At 40.0% G+C, this 19,864-nt stretch overlaps 1 protein-coding gene across 1 annotated transcript in view; it reads right to left on the bottom strand.

Moving 5' to 3' along the window:
- Nucleotides 1-19,864, bottom strand: part of NRG3 (neuregulin 3) — a 335,008-nt gene that overhangs the window by 18,437 nt on the left and 296,707 nt on the right. Inside the window, exons 5-6 of the mRNA XM_059477250.1 lie at nucleotides 6,541-6,643; nucleotides 1,387-1,513 (exon numbers count right to left, since the gene is read on the bottom strand). Of these exons, the coding sequence (XP_059333233.1) occupies nucleotides 1,387-1,513; nucleotides 6,541-6,643 (230 nt within the window). The remainder of the gene's footprint in view (nucleotides 1-1,386; nucleotides 1,514-6,540; nucleotides 6,644-19,864) is intronic.

Below are 19,864 nucleotides of genomic sequence, written 5' to 3'. Positions count from 1 at the left end.
AATTACAGTGAGAAAATGCCAAAGAGCATTTCTTAGTGTTAACCAAGGCTTATTTCATAGGATAGAACAAAAGGATCTTGAACTTTACCTTTTGCTGCCATCATTACAACCAACAACACTCCCAACAGCTCTTTTGTTTAGGGGTTAGAAATAAGGCTGAATGAACTGAAATTGAGAGAAAAAATTGCACAAGGTTCCCCAAATTGTGATTATGTCATTTTAGTGGAGCTATCTTCCTTCTTGGAAGAGTGTATTTTTCCTGAATTACAAAGCATATCATGAGCACAGGGGCACCACAGCGGTGAATACAGAACTTTTAGTGAATACCAGCAATGCTCTCACAGCCTCTGTGTCTTAGCAGGGAGGCTCTGCTTACTCTAAATTGGTTCAAAAGGGCTTACATTTATCTCTAAATTAATTGGATGTGAACTAGGAGTTCAGAAGTCTTTGGTTAAGTGGGCAAGAGTGCTCACTTTTGCTAAATTCCCACTATTTTGATGGAATCTGGCAAATAGGGAAGTAATTCCTTTAAGCAACACTAAGATACTTTTTTATTCTTTAAAAAAAGGAGTTAATAATTTAGAAAGGTTTTATGTCTTTTATATTTTCCTATTATATTGCTTACCAGGATCCTTCTTCCAAAGGCTTTGTTCAAAGTAAGGCAGCACTGATTGCGTGTAAGCAGGGGAAAGAGAATGACATATACTGGAAAATATCTTCCTAAAAAAATACCAGGGCTAAATAAATTGGCTGTCTTCAAGTTCCTTATTTCAAACACGCTTTACATATTTCATGATTGTGAGACTGTAATGATTTACATATAATTACATTCAGAAAATGATTAAATATATTTCAAATTTAGTTTGAACAGACTAATTTCTTTCTGTAAACTAAAGTACCTTAAAATAAAGACCCAGAAAAATGAGACCATCTGCATGGTCTTCCCTTGGGCATTTGTTTACATGTGTAAATTTAGTTCTAGATTTTGAATTCACTCTGAATTAACTGTGACAAATGTCTGTGTGTTTTCCTGCAGGTTCATAAATTATTGGAAGGTGTGACATCATTTAAGTTCAAGGACCCTCACTACACATACAGACACATATGGATATTGCAGGAAACTATAAGAGTGATTTCTACCACTGAATGCAGAGCTGGGGGGTTCAGTAAAGTCTGCCACACGAAAAATTGTACCAGGATCCATAGAAATAACTTTAGAAAAAAATCCCTGCTTTCCATTAAGAGGCTGATAGAAAACATTTTATGAAAGGGGTGAGAATTGTGGTTCCCATTGCTCAGATGTTAATAGCAGCATGACGATGTGCTGCCATCAGCAGCAGGAACTCAGCCAGGCTATTAAGTGCTGTAGCTGGCAGGATTACTTACATTTTGCAGCTGGACTTGGCTTTGTGCCATACACTCCGACTTTGCCATCATGCTGGAAGCATTTAGGCTGTAGGTTTTCCTATTCTGCGTTTCTTTCAGCTGTTCGTGGATCTGCTTGGTTTGCTTCCTGCAGAGAGAAATGAAATCCATGTAAGAAAGAGCTCACTTGATCTTCTGCTAGAGCCATGATACTTTTATAGCCACAGCTCCCTTTGTTCAAAACTTCACCCTGCTAGCCAGCTGAGCTGATTCACTGATGTCTGATATTCCAGAGCAGCCGTTGTTTCCTGGCAAGGCTTAACAAAGGGGAAAAAAACCCCTCTCTTGTGTTTTAAAATACCTTCTATTCTCAGATCACTAGAATAGCATGCTCGTTGTGCTGGTGCAGGGTTTTGTCAGATCATCTATTGCACATTTAACAATAGCTTGCAAGTCAGTGTGAATAATAAAAAAGCATTTTGCCCTGATTTGGAAAAACGGTTTTGGCAAATAAAATAGGCATTAGCCCCTGCTGGCTATAAAAATTGATGAAGAATCAAAGATTTCCGCTGGCTGATTAGACCTGACCTATAACACATCTTATATTGAGCAGCTTCTGCTTATATGCTGAAACCTGGAAAAAATGTCAGAATGGCCACTGAGAATGTGTTCTTGAGTTATTATACTATAATCCACCCTGTCAGAGCTAGGAATACCACTGGATGAATCCCTTGCATTATTCAGGAGATAACTACACTGTTAACAAAGACTTTCTCTTTCTCTGTTTCTGCCACACTGTATTGAGTGGAAGTGACAAACAGTTTTTTAACTTCTGTACATGAAAGAGGATATGAGACAGCAAACTTTAAACATTACTTTTATCTTCTGCAAAAAGTTATCTCAGCTGGGTAAAAACTGTTAGCAAAACACATTTAAGCTCTTTTATCAGTTTCTTTTTTTTTTTTTTTTTTTTTTTTTTTTGTGATAAGCTACATTGTCTGGGACTATCAGCTTTAAACAATGATGAGCAAAAAATTCACAATACCATTTTAATTCTTTCCTTCCCTGCTTTCCTTCTCTCTCCAGAAGATGCATCTCCAGCAGTGAACCTACAATGGCCTTGGAAACAGCCCAGCAATGTCAAGGACTCACCAGCAGCAGCATTTCATTATACCACCAGCAGGTTTTGGACAGCAACTGGTGCTGAGCCAAATTTCCAAAGGAAGTGATTTCTGGCAAGTATTTGTAAGAGATAAATAAAATACAGCCTTTACATACTGAAATTTGAATTTTAGCAAAGCAGCTTCAGCAGCATTTTGAAAAATTTCTGGTGATTTGATTTTGGAAACCCTTGTGACATCATTAAGCTTGATAAAATCTTGTGTCAGATAGTGAATTTGACACTGAATGAAGTATAAAATTAATCTGAATTTCTTATTCACAGTGGAATCTTTTGTCTACTGCTGGAAGGTATAAGAAAGCAGAGGAAAATGAATTAGTTACGTGTTCAGTGGAGGGGCCTGTGAGAGAGGACAAATTCCCTCAAAATGAAAGTAAGTGGTGAGAAGTATCACAATTCTCAATTGTAAGATATTCAATTGTCAAGCTATTCAATTTTAATAAGATAGTTTTAATATTTTTTGAGTCCCTTCGTTTTGGTTCAGTGTGACACAAAGTAAGCATTTCTTTAAATTCAACAATTTGTAAGTACCTGCTTAGAAGTATTTGTTACAGCTCGTTTCCTGAGTACAGGTCACAAGCCACAACAAATGCAGGACTGAGCACCTCGTAGGCTTTCTGCTTGCACTCCATTTTGAAGCAAATGGAAAGGAATGAATTTATATTGTAACCATTTACAAATATGAGTGGCATGTTTTGAGTATTGCTAGGAACTCATAATTAGTAAAATCTATGAATAGAGGTAGGTGAGGAAATAACTTCTCAAAATAATTTCACAAAAACATTCAAGATTTTCTTTAGCCAAAACTGGTAGAATTAATATTGGAATAATCTGAATAATAGATAATTAATCTGAAGGAATATAATGTCAATTAAATTAGTCAGTTGAGTCTGAAACATCTCTTTCAAAAATATTTTTAATATCTGCTAAATTTTTAATCCAGTGAAATTAAATAATTACATTTGTAAAATGTCCAAATGAGCTCTTCAGATTCTCATAAAATTCCAGGGGAGATTCATAACAGCAACCTTAGTTTTTTTAAGAACTACTATTTTCTGACCAGCTAAATTACATCCACTGAGGAAATTAGCACATCTGTTCCTATGTCCTACTGGAGAGCCAGCCTCTTGCTTGGTCTCCAGAATGGTTATGGAATCTTCAGGAATTTTTTGCATGACTTTATGTAAGGTAGGAACAATGACAGTGAAAAATGATCAAAGCATCAGATTTTGGGAACCTCTCATAAACATACAAAATGATAATTTAATCAGGAAAATAACAAAATTTTTGGATTCATTTATAAAAATGAATAGAGTTGTTTCTATATTTATAAACATGTGTAAGTAAACTGCAAAAATTCAGCCTTATTACTGCAGTCTTTAACATTACAACTGAAATTTCTGAAGGTAATTTGCTGAGAAAAACAATCCAATCATTAATTTCCTTTTATGTTCATGCAACCTAACATTAATATCAGGTTTATGCATATTCATTTGGGCAAACTATAGGATGCATAGCTATAAAACTAGAAATCATTAATAATTCAAAGTTACTTGCTGATTAATAAATTTATTTTATAAGTTTTGTTTTCAAAACAAATGGGCCTTATGTGTTCTACTTTAGAGTTATTTGGCAATGAAGTGTTCTTACTTCAGCAAGAAATAAAGTCACCAGTCATTTGTAAAAGTCTAAGCTGTAAAGGGCAGCCCATTACTGTACTCTTCATCTGTTGCTAACATTTCCAGCCCTTTCTTGATTAACCTAAAAGGAATAATTGGAAGGGCACAGAGTTTAATTATAGTCCTAAGCTTTCTCAGATTGAGCCTATTTTAAAAAAGGACTTTTAATTCAATGGCTTATAGGTAAGTGCCTATTTCTAGCAGCTGTTATTATAGAATTGTCAGACTAAGTAAGTCAAGATCTTCATGGAAACTTCCCTCTTAATGGATGCACTATTCAGAGTTTCTGTATCTGTTAGCAATATTCTCCATTTTTTGTACGTCAAATGAAACCCCAAGATAACCCCCATGCAAGAGGAATGCTCTGATAATTCTTAAGCACAGTCATGGTCCATATGCCTGATAAAGAAGCTCCCAAGAACCTGCTCCCAAGAACTCAAAGCTAACATATGCTAAGTGTTAGGCACTTCAAATTTGTTTGGTTTTGCATCCTTAAGACACTGGCCAATGTTACATTTACAATTTTACCTGGGCTCCATGAGACCTAGCCTAGACACTTTCATCTCCTCTTTGGGCAGCAGCAGCTGGAGCCACAGACAGGGTGTGAGGCACTGATCAGCCTCCCTGTACACTGTCTGAGCCTCCTGGCTGAACCAGAAGTGCTCACTTTCTCCTAACTCCAAACTTCAGTTCCCAGAGTCTGGCACCAGCCCACTTCATCTCTTCTCAGTAACTCTAATATCAATAATGCAGACAAAGCCCAAACCCCAACCTGCTCCTGAGTTATGATGCACTATTGTCCTGTAACCTCCTCTTTCAAGTGTTATTTCCACTCATTATTTTCAGACTTAGCTCTCCTCACAGCTGATCAAAGCCAGGGTGTTCTGCAGGCTGCTCCAGCCCAGCTCTCACCACCCCCACAGCTGTGCAGGAACAGGAGGGGCACTGTGAATAACAGAGGGGCTGCTTATTCTCACTATGCTCAGCCACTGACTGCATGTTCCTCCTACTGACAACCCATCCTGCCTTTCTGAAACTCTCCTCATCAGCAAAACCCTCAAGCCTTTCTAGGGAGACTCTCACTCACTCTTTCTTCTGAGATGTGCAGATCTGAAATGCACAATGACATTCCTAATGGCAGTGCCAGAGTGCCTGTCTCTGCTCACATTTACACTACAGCAAAGGAGTGTGCAGGGAGGAACTGTCCTGCCACTCTGTCCTTCCCAGCTAGCATCACTGTCACTCTGGATGTCCACACAACAATTAACAAAACCCCTCAAGACATCAGAATAATTTAGAAAAACCATGAACTGACTCAAATCTTCATTCATGGCATACCCCTGAAGTCGGAGGGGAAGGAAAAGGGGTAAAAAACACCTGGTGATTTCCCCTCCACCCCCCCGGATGGAAAAGTCAATTTAAATATTTTTCTAAATAAAACCTAATCCTTGTTGGATTTCCTACATATTAAAAGGAATTTTAGAAAGGGATTCAGATAAACATCCAAACTTTTCAATAGTGCCATCCTTCACATTTTTGATGTTGAGCCACCCTGACTAGCCTCATGCAGGTACTTTTTTATATTGATTTGTGTTCTCTCATTAACTCCAGCTAGAACAGGAATGAAGGATGACCACCATACAGAACATATTTATTGATATAGGGGCACTGACAAGCATGCCATATAACTGCTATGAGGTTTTTGCAACTCAGATTACACACATCACAATAAATATTATAAAATAATATTCAGTTGGGAAGATAAAAGAATAGAGTGGACAGCATTTCACTTGCAAATAGTTTAGTGCAGATGATTTCACTACTTGAATAGGTCAAATGCTTCTGTGTTACAGGCACTCATATGCATCTTCATCAACAGGCTGCTGTATTAACTACAGGCTACAGATATCTGTAGAGGACTTGTTTCTGCATTTCTAACTTTTGTTCTCAGTATAGAAAAATGGACATGCACAGATATGAAATTAAATGCAAAAAGGAGATGGTATGTTTAAACTACCATTTTCAGAAGAGCAAAGTGATTATTGCAGTGATGGTAAATGACACAAAATTATTACTGTCAAAAAAAAAAAAAAGTGGATATGACACAATCTATTCTTTTGTGATATCAGAAAATAGAAAGAAGAACAAACATTGCTCCTCTTTATGTTTTGGGGATGACTTAGTGCAGCCACGGGGAACTGCTGTAGCCGGACCAGAGATAACAGCAACTTCAAAAGGAGGGGGGAAGCTGAAGGGCTGTAAGGCTGCAAAAGGGACAGCAGCTAAACCCCAGGCACAGCAGAGGAAGGCTCTTACTTTGTTTTGAAGTAGAAGGCTGCACACAGCATGCCCACCACGACGATGCCGAAGACGATGCAGGCGATGGACAGCACCTGGCGCTGGTACACCTCCTCGCTCTCTGTGGGCAGCAAAGGGCACGTTAGGGAGCACAGAACACACCTGCAAAAGGGAGCTGCAGCCCCTCATGGCTTCACTAATGGTGGACAGATTCTTGGAGGTCTGGCCTGGATAGTTCCTCCACAGAATGGGTGCTTCTCTGAACCTTCCCCCTCTAGCAAGGTCCATGCAGATGGGGCCTCCTCAGAAGTTTTAGAAAATGGCCCCAGTACACTCAGAAATACATAATAATGACAGTCAGGACAGTTTAATCTTTTCTCTGCCCCACATGCTGTTTTTCACCTTTTCTTAACAAAGATTTTAACATCAATAGGATAAAGAGCCCTACCACCACGGAGTTTTTCTGGCCTAAGGAAAGAACAATCAGAGCTCTCCTGATGTCCCACAAGAGTCAGAGTCCTCCTTTACCTACCCCAAAAATGTAAAGGTTTTTTGATTTGAATGAGTAAGGTTTTTTGATTTGAGTAAGGCATTGATTCCAATGCCTTACTCCCATGTCCTGAAGCCTATGCAAAACATGCCAGAGTAAAAACTCAACTCAATGAACTTGCATGGAACCCAATGACTATTTTGCTATGAAGCAGCAGATATTGCTTTGATAGGTGTTTAGTTTTAAAAAACCAGATTTTCTTTATAAATCTCATAATATTCTAAATAACTTTAAAACCAGAAACAGAATGAAAGTAAAAAAAGAAAAAAGCTAAGGAAGTAGGAGAAAACACTCATTCACGGCAGCAGACAGGAGCTGATAAGCAACTGGAGATTCCTACATTCAATTCAACAGCTCCTTCAGACTTACATTTTATGTTTATTCTTCCAACCACTCTTCTAGTTCAAAATGTGAACACAACAAACAGATTGCTATTTTTAAAGATCACTTTTTTCCAAACATGCAACGTACAAGCCAGTATTTTCATCCACAAATTCCAGGTGGAAAGGCGGCGCGTGGGATTATCAGAGCACAGCGCAAGCCCTGTGTGCTGACAAACCCACATTTCCTGCCTAGGCTGGGGCTCTCAGTGCAGGCACCCCCAAACATGGGAACACCAGGCACACATGTCAAGTAGGTGGCAGCAGCTCCAAGTTTGAAACTCTCAGGTTCATAACAAACATTGTATGAAGACACCAAGGTAAATCTAGGCAAATCACTAAAGACTATGTGCAGTACCCTAATCAGTACTAATTAACAATTTTTCAAGAATGAATATCATAGTGCTGTTATTCAACATTTGGAATCTTAAACACAAGCATCTGTCTCTTGTAAGGCCCAGTTATTATTTTGTAAGCTATTAAAAAGAAAATTACAGTATCAAATCTTGATTTTTTAATTACTTGTCTACTTGCTCTCTCAAACAACACCACAGTGATCTGAGACAGAAAATATCCTCAGCTTCTGCTGACATTTCCCCATCATTTAAATTTGAAAGTCTAAAAATTGTATTTCTAAAACACTATCTTAAAAAATTAAAAGAAGCAAATAGATATTTCACCTGTCTAAAAAATAACTGAAGAAACTGTAATTCAAAAGGAAATTCTGTTCATATTGCACTAAATTGATTCCAGTACAGCTTTAGGCCTATTCGTCACTGGGAGGTCCAAAATCTGGATCTAGACAATAAATCCTTACTGGCACTGAACTAAATGTTTGGGGTTTAATGTCTTTTGTTTTATTTATTTATTTGCCGTTACAAGCAATTGTGCAAACACAGTTACCCAACTTCAATTTCCACAGCAATACACAAATCTAACAAATTTGAATTCTTACATTGATGTAACCACACAAACTCATTCAAAAACTCTTCATTTCAGCAATTGTTAACCTGTTCTGCCTGAATACTGATGTCAGCACCTACTGCCTAAGCCCCAACTAAACCACACATAGTTATGAATTGCAGTTTCACTCAAACATTCCATATAAATAACAATTTAAAAATTGTTCTGTTCACAAAAATAAATTGATTTAAGTAATGTGTACACTAGGCTTAATTTTGATTTTCTTTCAACTGAAGTCCTCATTAAATACTTTATTTTTTCTCTTGCTATTTCTTTTTGAGAAATTGTTTGTTTAGTACAGCTATGTTCTTTTGTCAGTCCTGAATAGCTATCACTGCCTTGTTAAAGATGCTTCAGAATAAGCCTTACCAAGATAAAAGCAATTCAGAGACCAGACAGTATGATCTTGCTAAAACAACTATGTGAAGATTTGAGTCTTTTGTGCAGTCAGATTAATCCCTGTCACCAGCTTTCAACACATGTTGATCAATATTTTCTTTCCTTTTTGTTTACTTTGTACAGTGCATATTTAAAGAAGTACTTATTGATTACCTGTACTCCATTTCTCTAGACACCTTTGTTCATCTTTTACATCCTGTAAATATTTATGTATTGGATTTCAGCATTTTTTGTCTTTAACATTTTAAATATAATCAGTTTGGTATTTTTCCATTCTCTAATCTTCTACGCTGACTTTATTTAAAATTCACCTTCTTACTAACAGCAATGCAATCTATCCTTCTCAGCAAACAAGATCTCCTCATGGTTGCCTTGATCTAACCTCACTATTGTGCTAAGCACAGGTAACACAGCTGACACAAGCAGCATCAAAAATTACTTGAATATGGACATGGCTGTAGCCAAGCACTGCAAAGCACTTGGGCCCTCACAGAACAGAAACCTGGAGAAATTCAAAGCGTAGAAAAGAGAAGAACTGCAAATTCCTTCTCCTTCACTCAAGGATTTGCATCAGCTGGTGCATACACTTATTTACATACTGAAACTAACTTCCCAAGGTAAACCAAAGTGTGACTGAAATGATAAGTCTCTCTTTATTCACATATATTCATATATTCCTTGTGAAGTACATCACCTCAATTACAGTCTGTTGAAACAAATATTCTCGGGAGAGGACTCCTCATTTAATGAGCAGCCAAGAAAATATTTCTGCTAAAAAACAAAATATAAACTGCCATGGATATTCCTGGATAATCCACTGGAGGATTAAGACTACAGAATGTGAATTTCACCAAGTATTCAAATTACAAAAAATACACAACCTCTACTGAGAGAAATACAACCACAGTGCTGAAAAGTAACGTAGTCAACTGTTTAGATGCAGATTTTATTTGTTTAATAAAAATTATGGAAAGAAAGGTCTTCTCAGAACATAAAGACAAGACAAACTCACAAGGAGCACGGTGCCTGTTGCAAGGCTGAGCTCCCAAAGAAAAGTCCCCATGCACTGTGCCCTGTTACACGTGGAGCCCATTCTCAATTATGCTACTGATTGTTTCTTATTTTTCAACCTACTATAAAGTTTTCTAAGCTTATCTAACTCATTTGCTGTTATTATGAAACACAAAATGACTACTAGTGACCCATTGCTCACAGCACAGTTAAATTTCACATACACTATGAAAAAAAAGTACATGTTATATTCCAGGTACTGGGGGTTTGGATTTTTTAATTCTCTTGCTCTTTAAAATTTACAGTCTGTATCCTGTTTACTTTATGCATATGAAAGACCCACTGATGCATACATGTATGTCTTTAGAGGACTAAAAAGTGTAGGGTGGACACATTTTTCTCATAACAACCATTTCTAAAGGATATTTTTTTTTTTATTGTACATAAGCTGAAACTGGTCTTCTTTTTGACTTTATTATAAAAGGAAGAATGCTGGCACAAGGTCCTTGAGTATGATTATAATCATATTACTGAGGAAAAAAATTAGTTAATTAAAACAGATTATGCTAGGCTTTGTCAGCACCTAAATCCACAATATCATTACCAGCCATAATCACTGGATCCTCTGGTTCCTTTGTGTGGTTTGAGTTGAAATATCTTTGAAAGGGATTTCAAATACGAAGAACAGCATTGTGCATGTGGCCTATACAAAACAATAACAAAACAAAAATAGTAACTTTCCCCCTTGTGCTTATTCCCATGGCTTTTGAATAAAATCTCAATATGGTCACAAGCATCACAGAGAATAATTACTGACTATTCAAACCAAGCCAACTGAGAAATTACAACATTTACCATACAAATGCATTACTTAACCTTTGCTCTGTGAAGAAAAGCCCCCCCATGAAAATGAACAGAGGTGCAGATTAATTTTTATACTGAAATTTTAACTCCCAGCCCAAAAAGCACAAACCCTAAAAGCACCCAGCACCCCTTTACCTTCCTCACTCCCTTCTCCTATAAGAACCCACTCTGCATTACTGCAGGTAACAACACACTACACACAAATATGGGAAACCCTTTGTCTTGTGATTGGCACACATGGAATCCTGTAGCTTCCATGTGCACAGAGCCAGCTTTTCCTCAATAGATTACAGGGCAGCAATAGATTACAGGCAAGGTTTTGGGGTTTTGTTCCCATGCAAAAACTGAGCCGTGCAGAGGCAGAGAATTGGACGCTGTGATCTCTGCTGTGACCTCACTGCCACACTTTTTGCATTTCCCTCCATGCCTACCCATGGCTTTCCTGCCACACCTCAATTCCAGATGGTACTGGAATATCCTGCAGAGCCAGAACCTCACTTCTGAAGTGAACCTCCAAAGTATCATTAGGCACTTCAATTCTCTTTGGTGTCCAGCAGCCTCAAAGTGCCACACACAACAATGGAGCAGGACTACACAGAAACCTCATCCACAATATCAAGATTTTCAATAAAATACAGATTCCCATGAGATAAAAGAGAGTAATTAAAGCATGTTTCTCAATATAGGTAGATTTATGTGTGAGAAGTACTGAACTATATACAGCATTCTAAATTTAATTCATGAAGAGAATAAAAAAAGCCTGCATGTTCCACAAAATCTGTGATTGCCTCAGTATCAGACATTCCACTCTCCCAAGAGTTTTCTCTGTTCTTGCACTTGCAAAAACCTACTGCACAGATTCTCTGCCATATGCTGTGGCTTGTGCTAAGGCAGAGAGGAACGGCTGAGATGCTACAAGGCACAGTTCACAAATTTCTTCTTTGACCTTGAGTAAGTCAAGACCCTTGTTCTTTCTGTAAGCACAAGGATATTGCCTTTTCCATTGCAGAGATTAACATGACAAAATGCAATATAAACATATTAACCTCTAAAGAAATTTTTGCAAATACATGATATAGACAAATCCACCCCAGACAACTCTGTTTCAACATCTTTAAGTGCATATGGATTACTTCACATAAAATATCATGTTTTTTTCTAAGTCTCAGCTACTTTTAAAAGACATGGGGTTTTCTGCTTTAAGACTTTGGTCTGTCTGGGTAGAATTTCCCTTTTAAAAGGGATTCAAGACTCTTAGGTTCCCAAACCAGAAGCAGAAGTTTTTATCTGCTATCATTTACAGAGAGGACAGAGTCAAGGTTAATTGCACAGATTCCCATCTCAGACTGGAAACAAAGCAAGCTGACTTCTGCTGGCAGAAGTTCATAAAACATTTCACAGTTTTCACATTGATTCTTTCTTGGGAAGAACAGTTAGATAATTCTGATTGTAATAAAGATGAACAAAATAATTTTCTTCTACGAGTGGAATGTCCACAGCACAAGTATTTTAATGAATGCAAAGTGAAACAGATGCAGCCCATTATATATTACAAGTGCATTACCTGTTCAACAGGTCTGACTGACTTATTTTGAGTACTTGATTCAACACCATTAATGCTGCACTGGCACTGGTTTTGCACGAGATTAGAAATGAAGCAATGAATTAGGTGTAATCACTCACCATGAAAAGGGATGCAAAGGTATGTGCTGTAACTCTGAGGCTGAGCTCTCAGTGTTAGGTTGGTGAGTGAAAGGTGAAATCTCAATCAAATGTAATGGAAAAGATATCCTTAAATAAAATTAACTGAATGGTGAAGAGTTACCTGCAAAAACCTCCAAACAATCAAAAAAACAAATGTATAACTTTACACAGGTCTTGTGTTGTCTATGGTTACAGCAGGAGTGAAGGTGCCAATATCGTTAGTAGGTACTACTTGTTATAAAGTGAAAATTTGATTAGTACTTTTAAACAGCAAGATCTTAATTCTGAAGGTAAATTAATTTTAACTTGGGTATCCTAAGAAACTATCTTTTCTGTTTATCTGCAGGGAACTTGGGATTTGTGCCAGCTACCTCCAGAACTCAAATCTAACAAACTCTCAAAGCCATATCTAAGTACATTCACTGCAAGATATTAATTAAATTTTAGGTTTGAAACAGCCCCATAGGAAGCTAAGGGATGAGAGGTAACCTTTTCCTTCCAAGAAAAAATCTTGTTACAAATTCTTTTATATTGACAATTTACAAGTAAGACAAACCAATTCTATTACAAACTTTATCTATTTTCCTTTTATTTCCAAGATGGATAAGGTCAGTCACTAACAAAATTCACTCCCTAAATCTCATCAGTTCTCCATGTGTGAGGGCTAATTTTCCTCGCTGAACGATTCAGTTTTAGAATTTATTACAGCAATTCTAAGTTTCTCCAAGACTTTCTACTGTTGCAAAAATACACCCAGTATGCCAACCTGTAATAGGTTTCTATTATATACTAATAAGAATTAGAATTACATATGAACCTTTCCTTTTTAGCCTATTAATTTTTGATACAATCTGAATATACATGTTTTAACTTGAGCTCTCTAAGTATAAGAGAAAGATAAATATGAAGGCCATTCTTTCTTCCTCCCCAAACTTAATTTCCAGTGTGGATATAAGGGAAAAAATTTATCTGGGTAATAGAGGCTGACAGCCAAAAATCTCTGGTGATATTTTAGACAATGAGCTCACTGGAAAAAACTTATGATAAAAGGGTAAAAGCTGTCTAAGACTGTGATCCTCTGGCAGTAATCTTCCTGCCTGATGGCTGCCTGCACTTTTGCTGATGTGTGAAAGGGATAAGCAGCTAAGAAACAGCCCCCTAAGGAGCAGAAGTCCCACAGGAGAGAAACTCGATAGCTGGTGGAGAGAAAAAAAAACCCTAAACAATCTGAAACATTTGATTTCTATTTTACATTAGTCCACTGTTGAGGACATTTCCACTAAAATGCATCAGGCCACTGAAGAAATGGTATCATAGTAATAGGATGTGAAATTATGGGGCAAAAAGCTAGACCTGAACAAGATGAACTCTTGCCCTAATCACATGTGAAAGTTGCAGATCTGAGATACAAAGCTGAAGATTTGTGCAAGGTCCTCCTGGGCAGCAAGGACTGCACATGTGTGGGATCTCAGCACCTCAGGATGGAGGTGCAGAGAGGCCGAGACCACCCTTGGGGGGCTCGGGAGTCCTGGAATGTTGCCAGAAGTGTCTGGTGGCAGGATTTTGATCCTACACAGGAAATGACACCTGTATGAGGACTGGGAGGAATTCACTGGGTGAATGGTGAAGGGATAAGTTAGTTAGAGTGTAAAACACAGGGTTTAGGATTTTGGTACAGGGGGGTCTAAAGAAGTAAGATGGAGGAATTGGGGCGTGTCCTGTCCTTCTTCTTCTTCTTCTTGGCCTCCATCTTCTGTGGTGATGGTGGCACTTTGGGATTGGTTATTACTAGAAGTGCACCGGTTAATAAGGGTAGAAGGTATTGGGGAAAAATTATAAATACTGTACACGTAATTTTGGGTATAAAGATAAGTGACCGCCCAGGGGCTTGTGGAGTGTGCCCATGGCTGACTTGCTGTGCAGACCTCTGTCGGGCTGAAAGAAAATCTTTTAGATAAACAATTAATAAACACCAAGACAAGATCAGAAGTCTCTCCTCGTCCTTTGAAGCGCCGGGCTCTTCAAGGCCATCACTGAGAATTCCAGAACACCTAAACAGCCTAGACAGCTCACAGAAAACTTACAAGCCTAAACAGCCGAGAAACAGAGCAAGTGGCATCCCGGAGCTATCTCCGGTCATAAATCAGCAAAGAAAAGAGAAACCAGAAAACTTACACACATGGCCCTGAATGCTGGGGTACCCCAGCAATTGAGCTGCAGCACAGAAAAGCAATGACAGCAGAAGAAGCAGGGAAGCAGCAGGTCTTTTCACAGAAACACTTGCCCTTCTCCCCAAATCACCACATCGTGTCTAAAATGGAGAGGGCTGGCACCCCATAGAGCACCTCTGGTTTTTTGTCATCTATGGTTCAGCATAGGCCAAAAATGACACTCATCACTAAGCCAAACATACCCAGCTCAGTTGTAACTCCATGAGCCACCAGCATTTAGCTTCCCAAGCAGCCTAGCAGCTACTGGTTTCTGAACACAGAAAGCTCTGCCCTTCTAACAAACATGAAAATGAAATAGAGGCTGAGGACAGCAAGAGGAATTAGACACCAGTGAATATGAACAGCCAAAACTTTACAGCACAATGAAGCAGGACAATTTCCCCCTTATTGTCCCAGGGGGAGGAAACTTTGGAACCCATTATCCCCTGTCTGTGTGTGCTTTTGCTCAAGAGAGAGCCTGATGTCAGTGCTGTGTGAGTGCTTCTCCTGCACAGTGAATGAGGGGAGCAGGGTGAACCCACCATGCCCAGCACCAGCGACCCATGCAGCCACCAGAACAGGAATGGCAGTGCAGTAACACCAAAGAAACCAACTGCAAAAGCACACTGAAAGAAAATTCCAGTGGAACAGCAGGAGGGTTTTTAAACCTTTTCAGTGCCATGCACATTTAGCTGTGCAAAGCCTCTTTATGGCACCTTGCCTGCTAGTGCCTCAGTACTGAACCAATGGCTAAAACTAACAGCTACTGTTTTGGGCTGGGACAGAGCTAGTGTTCTTCCTGCTAGCTGGTATACAGCGCTGTATTTTGGATTCCAAAGCATGAGGGTTATGTTGGGAACACCCTGATGCTGCAGTTGTTGCTAAGTAGTGCACAACAGTACTGAAATTACACTTAAACACACCTGAGCGCAAGGTACCGACACCTCCAAGTTAACATCTGAAACTTCATCTACTTGGTCTGCCACCAAGTCTTTGTGTCACTTTTGCTTACTGAAAATCACACCTCCAACTTCTACTACACCTCTTAGGGATGCAAAAAGCTTCAAAGCATAAAGAGCAAAAGCTTTAAAGATTGAAAAATATTACAACTGTATGGTGATTTGTTTTTTAACTAAATAATATTTTTTCCAGAAGGATTTTGTTTTGGTGAAGTTTTTTTCCCAATGCTTAGGTCTCCACATCCATTATTGCAGGATATCAATTATTTGCCAGGTCCTAGAGACCCTTCAAACCATAGATTTCCCACAGAATGGATAATTCATGGAATTGGTAAGGCTGGAAGGGATCCCTGCTGGGGTCACCTGGTCCAACCTCCTGCTGAAGCAGAACCATCACAGCACAGGACTGCCTCCAGCTGGTTCCCTTGCTGACTCTGACAGAATGTGTGAGCTCCACAGTTCTGTATGACAGCCTGAAGTGTGTGTATGTGGGAAATGGTGTAGTATCCTGCTCCAGAATGGTGACTCACTCCTTTTTCCTATCTTAATTTTTGGCTGCTTTTTGGCACTTCCCAACATCTTCTCTGAGTCTGTTACCTTCCCTTCTTGTCCTTATTTTTCATTCTAAATCTTAGAACCACACACAGTTCTGCACTTTTAAAGCGTCTTTGCTAATGTATTTTTCCCCCACCATCAGTATGAGAAATCTTCCAAAGTGAAACTTCCATTCTGCCTTTATTCTTCTTGCACTGTGATCTTCCATTTCTGCAAAATCCATGCTGAGCTGAGCTTTCCAGCTCTCCTGAGGCCCTTGTCCAGCAATACTGTGTGCTGGCAACTGGAGGAACCAGAGGGAAGGATATTTACATACAAAGTTCCTGCATGTAGAGTTTGCCAAGGCTCCTTTGGGATGTACACTTATATATAGGAATCAATCCAAAGACCATTAGGTGCAATAGGCCCTGGAGAAGTGACATTATCATTTTATATGTAACTCCATAAAGTTTAAACGGAGAAGTTTATTCCATAAAATTATTATGGCTTTATAAAGCAATAGCATTCTGTTATTCTGCTTTAGTAATTCCTTAGCTGATGAGGGTTGTGATTCCTAAAATCCTAAGCATCACTAACACACAATATAACAACATCCTAATTTCCCAGCTGATGTTTTATTTGATCTCAGAGCTTGCATTGCTCCTATCAACAAAGCCCTGCCACTGGCATTTCTCCCAATATCTTGCTCAATTGCTGGTATTGAACATTCCACTCAAATCTCAAGCTAACTTCAGAGCTGCCAAAGTGTATTTGACAGTTACTGTTGATGGCTACATTGTCAGGAGCTTGCAGCAAGTCAAGCAATATCATAATTAAGTGCCATTTCTTTTGACTACTCTTTTAACCAGGGTGTGTTTATGGATCTATTTTTTTTTTTTTACAGAAATGTGGTGAGAGCAGTGACAGGAAAACCACAGAAAATCATTGTTAATAACTTGAAACGTATTTTGCTTTTCATATACTTAAACAGAAAAGTGATGTTCTGTCTGGAGGGCTCTGGAGGGTGAGCACTCAGAGGGCAAGGACAAGGGCTTAGTCAGATGCACAAAGATGTGACAGGGGACACTGTGCTCCCACTCAAGTACTACAGTTTCTGAACGAGACTCTGCAGGCACAGGACTGTGTATTTAGGCACTGCCTTCTTTTTGTTCCAAGCCTCGCCTTCCCACAAGCCAGCACTGAGGGATGGCTGTGACAAAAGGAGAGAGACTGACAGAGTGTCCTTCACACAGAGAGGAGTGCCAGCCCGTGCTCCCCTTGCAGCCACCTCCACTCACAGCTCCCAGCTCTGTGCAGGACTGAAGGGCCGGATGCCTTTGTGCACATCTTGTTCTGCTGATTTTGCCTGCCTACTCCATGAGCCACTGGAACTGTGAGACAGAGACCTGGCTTGCTGTCCTCTATCCCTCCCCTCATCCCAAAACCTCCCCTCCACTCAGGTCCCCAGCACAGAGAGTGCACATTTGCTCACCACAACTGCAGCACTCAGGTCTAGGCTGGACAAACGATCAGAGGGAAAAGTGAATATGGTGACTGTAAGCAGCTCCGCTGTTCCTTTAACCCTGCGGTCTTTGCCAGCGTGGGGGATAACACCTGTTCTATAACACAGTGAGCAGGGCAGGTGCTCAGAGCTGCATGCAGGCAGCAGTGCTGAGGCAGAGTGGAGCCCCAGCCCCCAGAATGTCTAGCAGGGCGCTCCCAGCTCTCACCCACGTGCAGGGATCTGCTCCGTGAGCTTGGCACTGGCTGCAGGCTGGCAGCAGCTGCCAGAGCTGAGCTGCTCAAATGCCAGCTTGTCTGGGTGTTTGCTGTCTGTGAGTCTCTCCACAGCCCTGTGCTACAGAGCACTGAAGGGGAGCATTTCAATCTTTAGCACCTGACATACTGCATGTCATCAATAACACACCCTAATTGTGTTCCCAGGTAGAACAAAGTCCTTACAGCGCTTGAGAGCACAAGAATTACACATTCTTGTACTCCTCTTCCTGGCCTCCCAAATGATACATACAAAACCCAATATATACTCCAATCTCTCTGTATTAATATACTTAGGTAGATTTTGAACATGTGTTAATTGCAGCTCAAAGGGATACAAACACATGTTTAAAGGCAAGCAGGTGTATGTACAAGCTACGTAAATGCTGTACTATCCTTCATGAGAACATAAACTTTGGCCACTCTCTCCTTCACTAAAAAACCACATTTTTTACTAACAGCAGTTTAAATTTCAAAATCCCTTCCAAGGGCTGATTTTTTTTTTTTCAAGAGTGAAGCACAGTAATTGTCAGAACAAATCCATAAACTTGCCACTTGAAAAGGATGCATGGTTATACAAAACCGTACAGTGTAACAAAATTTCTTATAATCTACAGAATAATAAGAAATTAAACACAGCAATAGGAAAAGAATTTTCAGAAGGACACACATAATGACTTTAAAGCTAAAAGTGACTTAAAAAATAAAATAAACACTAAATTATCTCTGACCCTGAGGAGGTTATTGAGAAGACTGAGCCAGCAGTGCAGGGCAGAAGGAAAAACAAGACAATAACTGAGACAACTGTCCCATGGGATGTGAGGAAGAACCTCCATGAGGACAGCTGGGTGGTGGGCCAAGCTGCCCAGTGAGCCCATGCCACGTCCATTCCTGGAATCACAGAACATCCTGAGCTGCAAAGGACCCACAAGGATCCTTGAGTCCAATCCTGGCCCTGCACAGAACAGGCCCAAGAGTCACACCCTGTGCCCAAGGACATTGTCCAAACGCTTCTGGAGCTCTGTCAGCCTTGGAGCTGTTCCACTGCCCTGCGGAGCTGTTCCACTGCCCAATCCCCTATGGGTGAAGAACCTTTTCCCCATATCTAACATAAACCTGCCCTGGCTCATCTCCAGGCCCCTCCCTTGGCTCCTGTCACTGTCACACAGAGCAGAGATGAGTGCCTGCCCCTCCTCTGCCCCTCAGGAGGAAGCTGTGACTGCAGTGAGGTCTCCCCTCAGCCTCCTGCTCTCCAGGCTGAACTGACCAAGGCACCTCAGCCTCTCCTCCCCTTCCCCATCCTCATGGCCTCCTTGGACACTCTCCAACAGCTTTATGTCTCTTTCATACTGTGGAGCCCAAACCTGCACACATCACACAGTGCAGAGCAGAGCAGGACAATCACCGGAGGGTTCTGGCACTCAACCAGTTGACTGTGGAGCTCCTGAATTATTTCCTGACTGCATGAAAGGGAGCAGCTTTACGCAGTCACGCTATGGCAAGCTGAAGGACAGATGACACCAATGTCAAACCTTTTCAACAAAAGCTTGTCTGGTGGCACCAGCAATAAACATTTCTCCACAGACTGCCTGGGTGGGCCTTACAAGCCAGAAGCTGTAATACACCATAGTGATTCCAACAGCACAGGACAGCTTCTGATGTGCTGTGTAAAATTTCTGTCATGATTTTTATCTGAAAAACTGCAAATGGAAATACCGTGCCAGAAGCAAGCACTACCTCTGCTTCATCACAATGTTTTAGCACAAAGCTCACTCTGCCAAGCAGTAATGGCCAAGTGTTTTCTGACTCATGCTTTACACAACAGTCCTTTCTGCATCCCTCAGCCTCACATCTTTTAAAAATACTCACATTACTGTCTGTGGCAGTCATGATGGACAGCTCATAGGTAGAGGTCCTGAGCCTTGAACAAACACTGCTGAAACAACACAGCTCTGAGTACAGCTTAATGAAAAGAATAAGCAGACTTGAAGA

This window comes from Ammospiza nelsoni, chromosome 8 (genome assembly GCF_027579445.1).
Source record: "Ammospiza nelsoni isolate bAmmNel1 chromosome 8, bAmmNel1.pri, whole genome shotgun sequence".
Classification (NCBI taxonomy): Eukaryota; Metazoa; Chordata; class Aves; order Passeriformes; family Passerellidae; genus Ammospiza; species Ammospiza nelsoni.
Note: the sequence above shows the minus strand (reverse complement) of the source record. Positions and strands in the feature narration are given on the sequence as shown.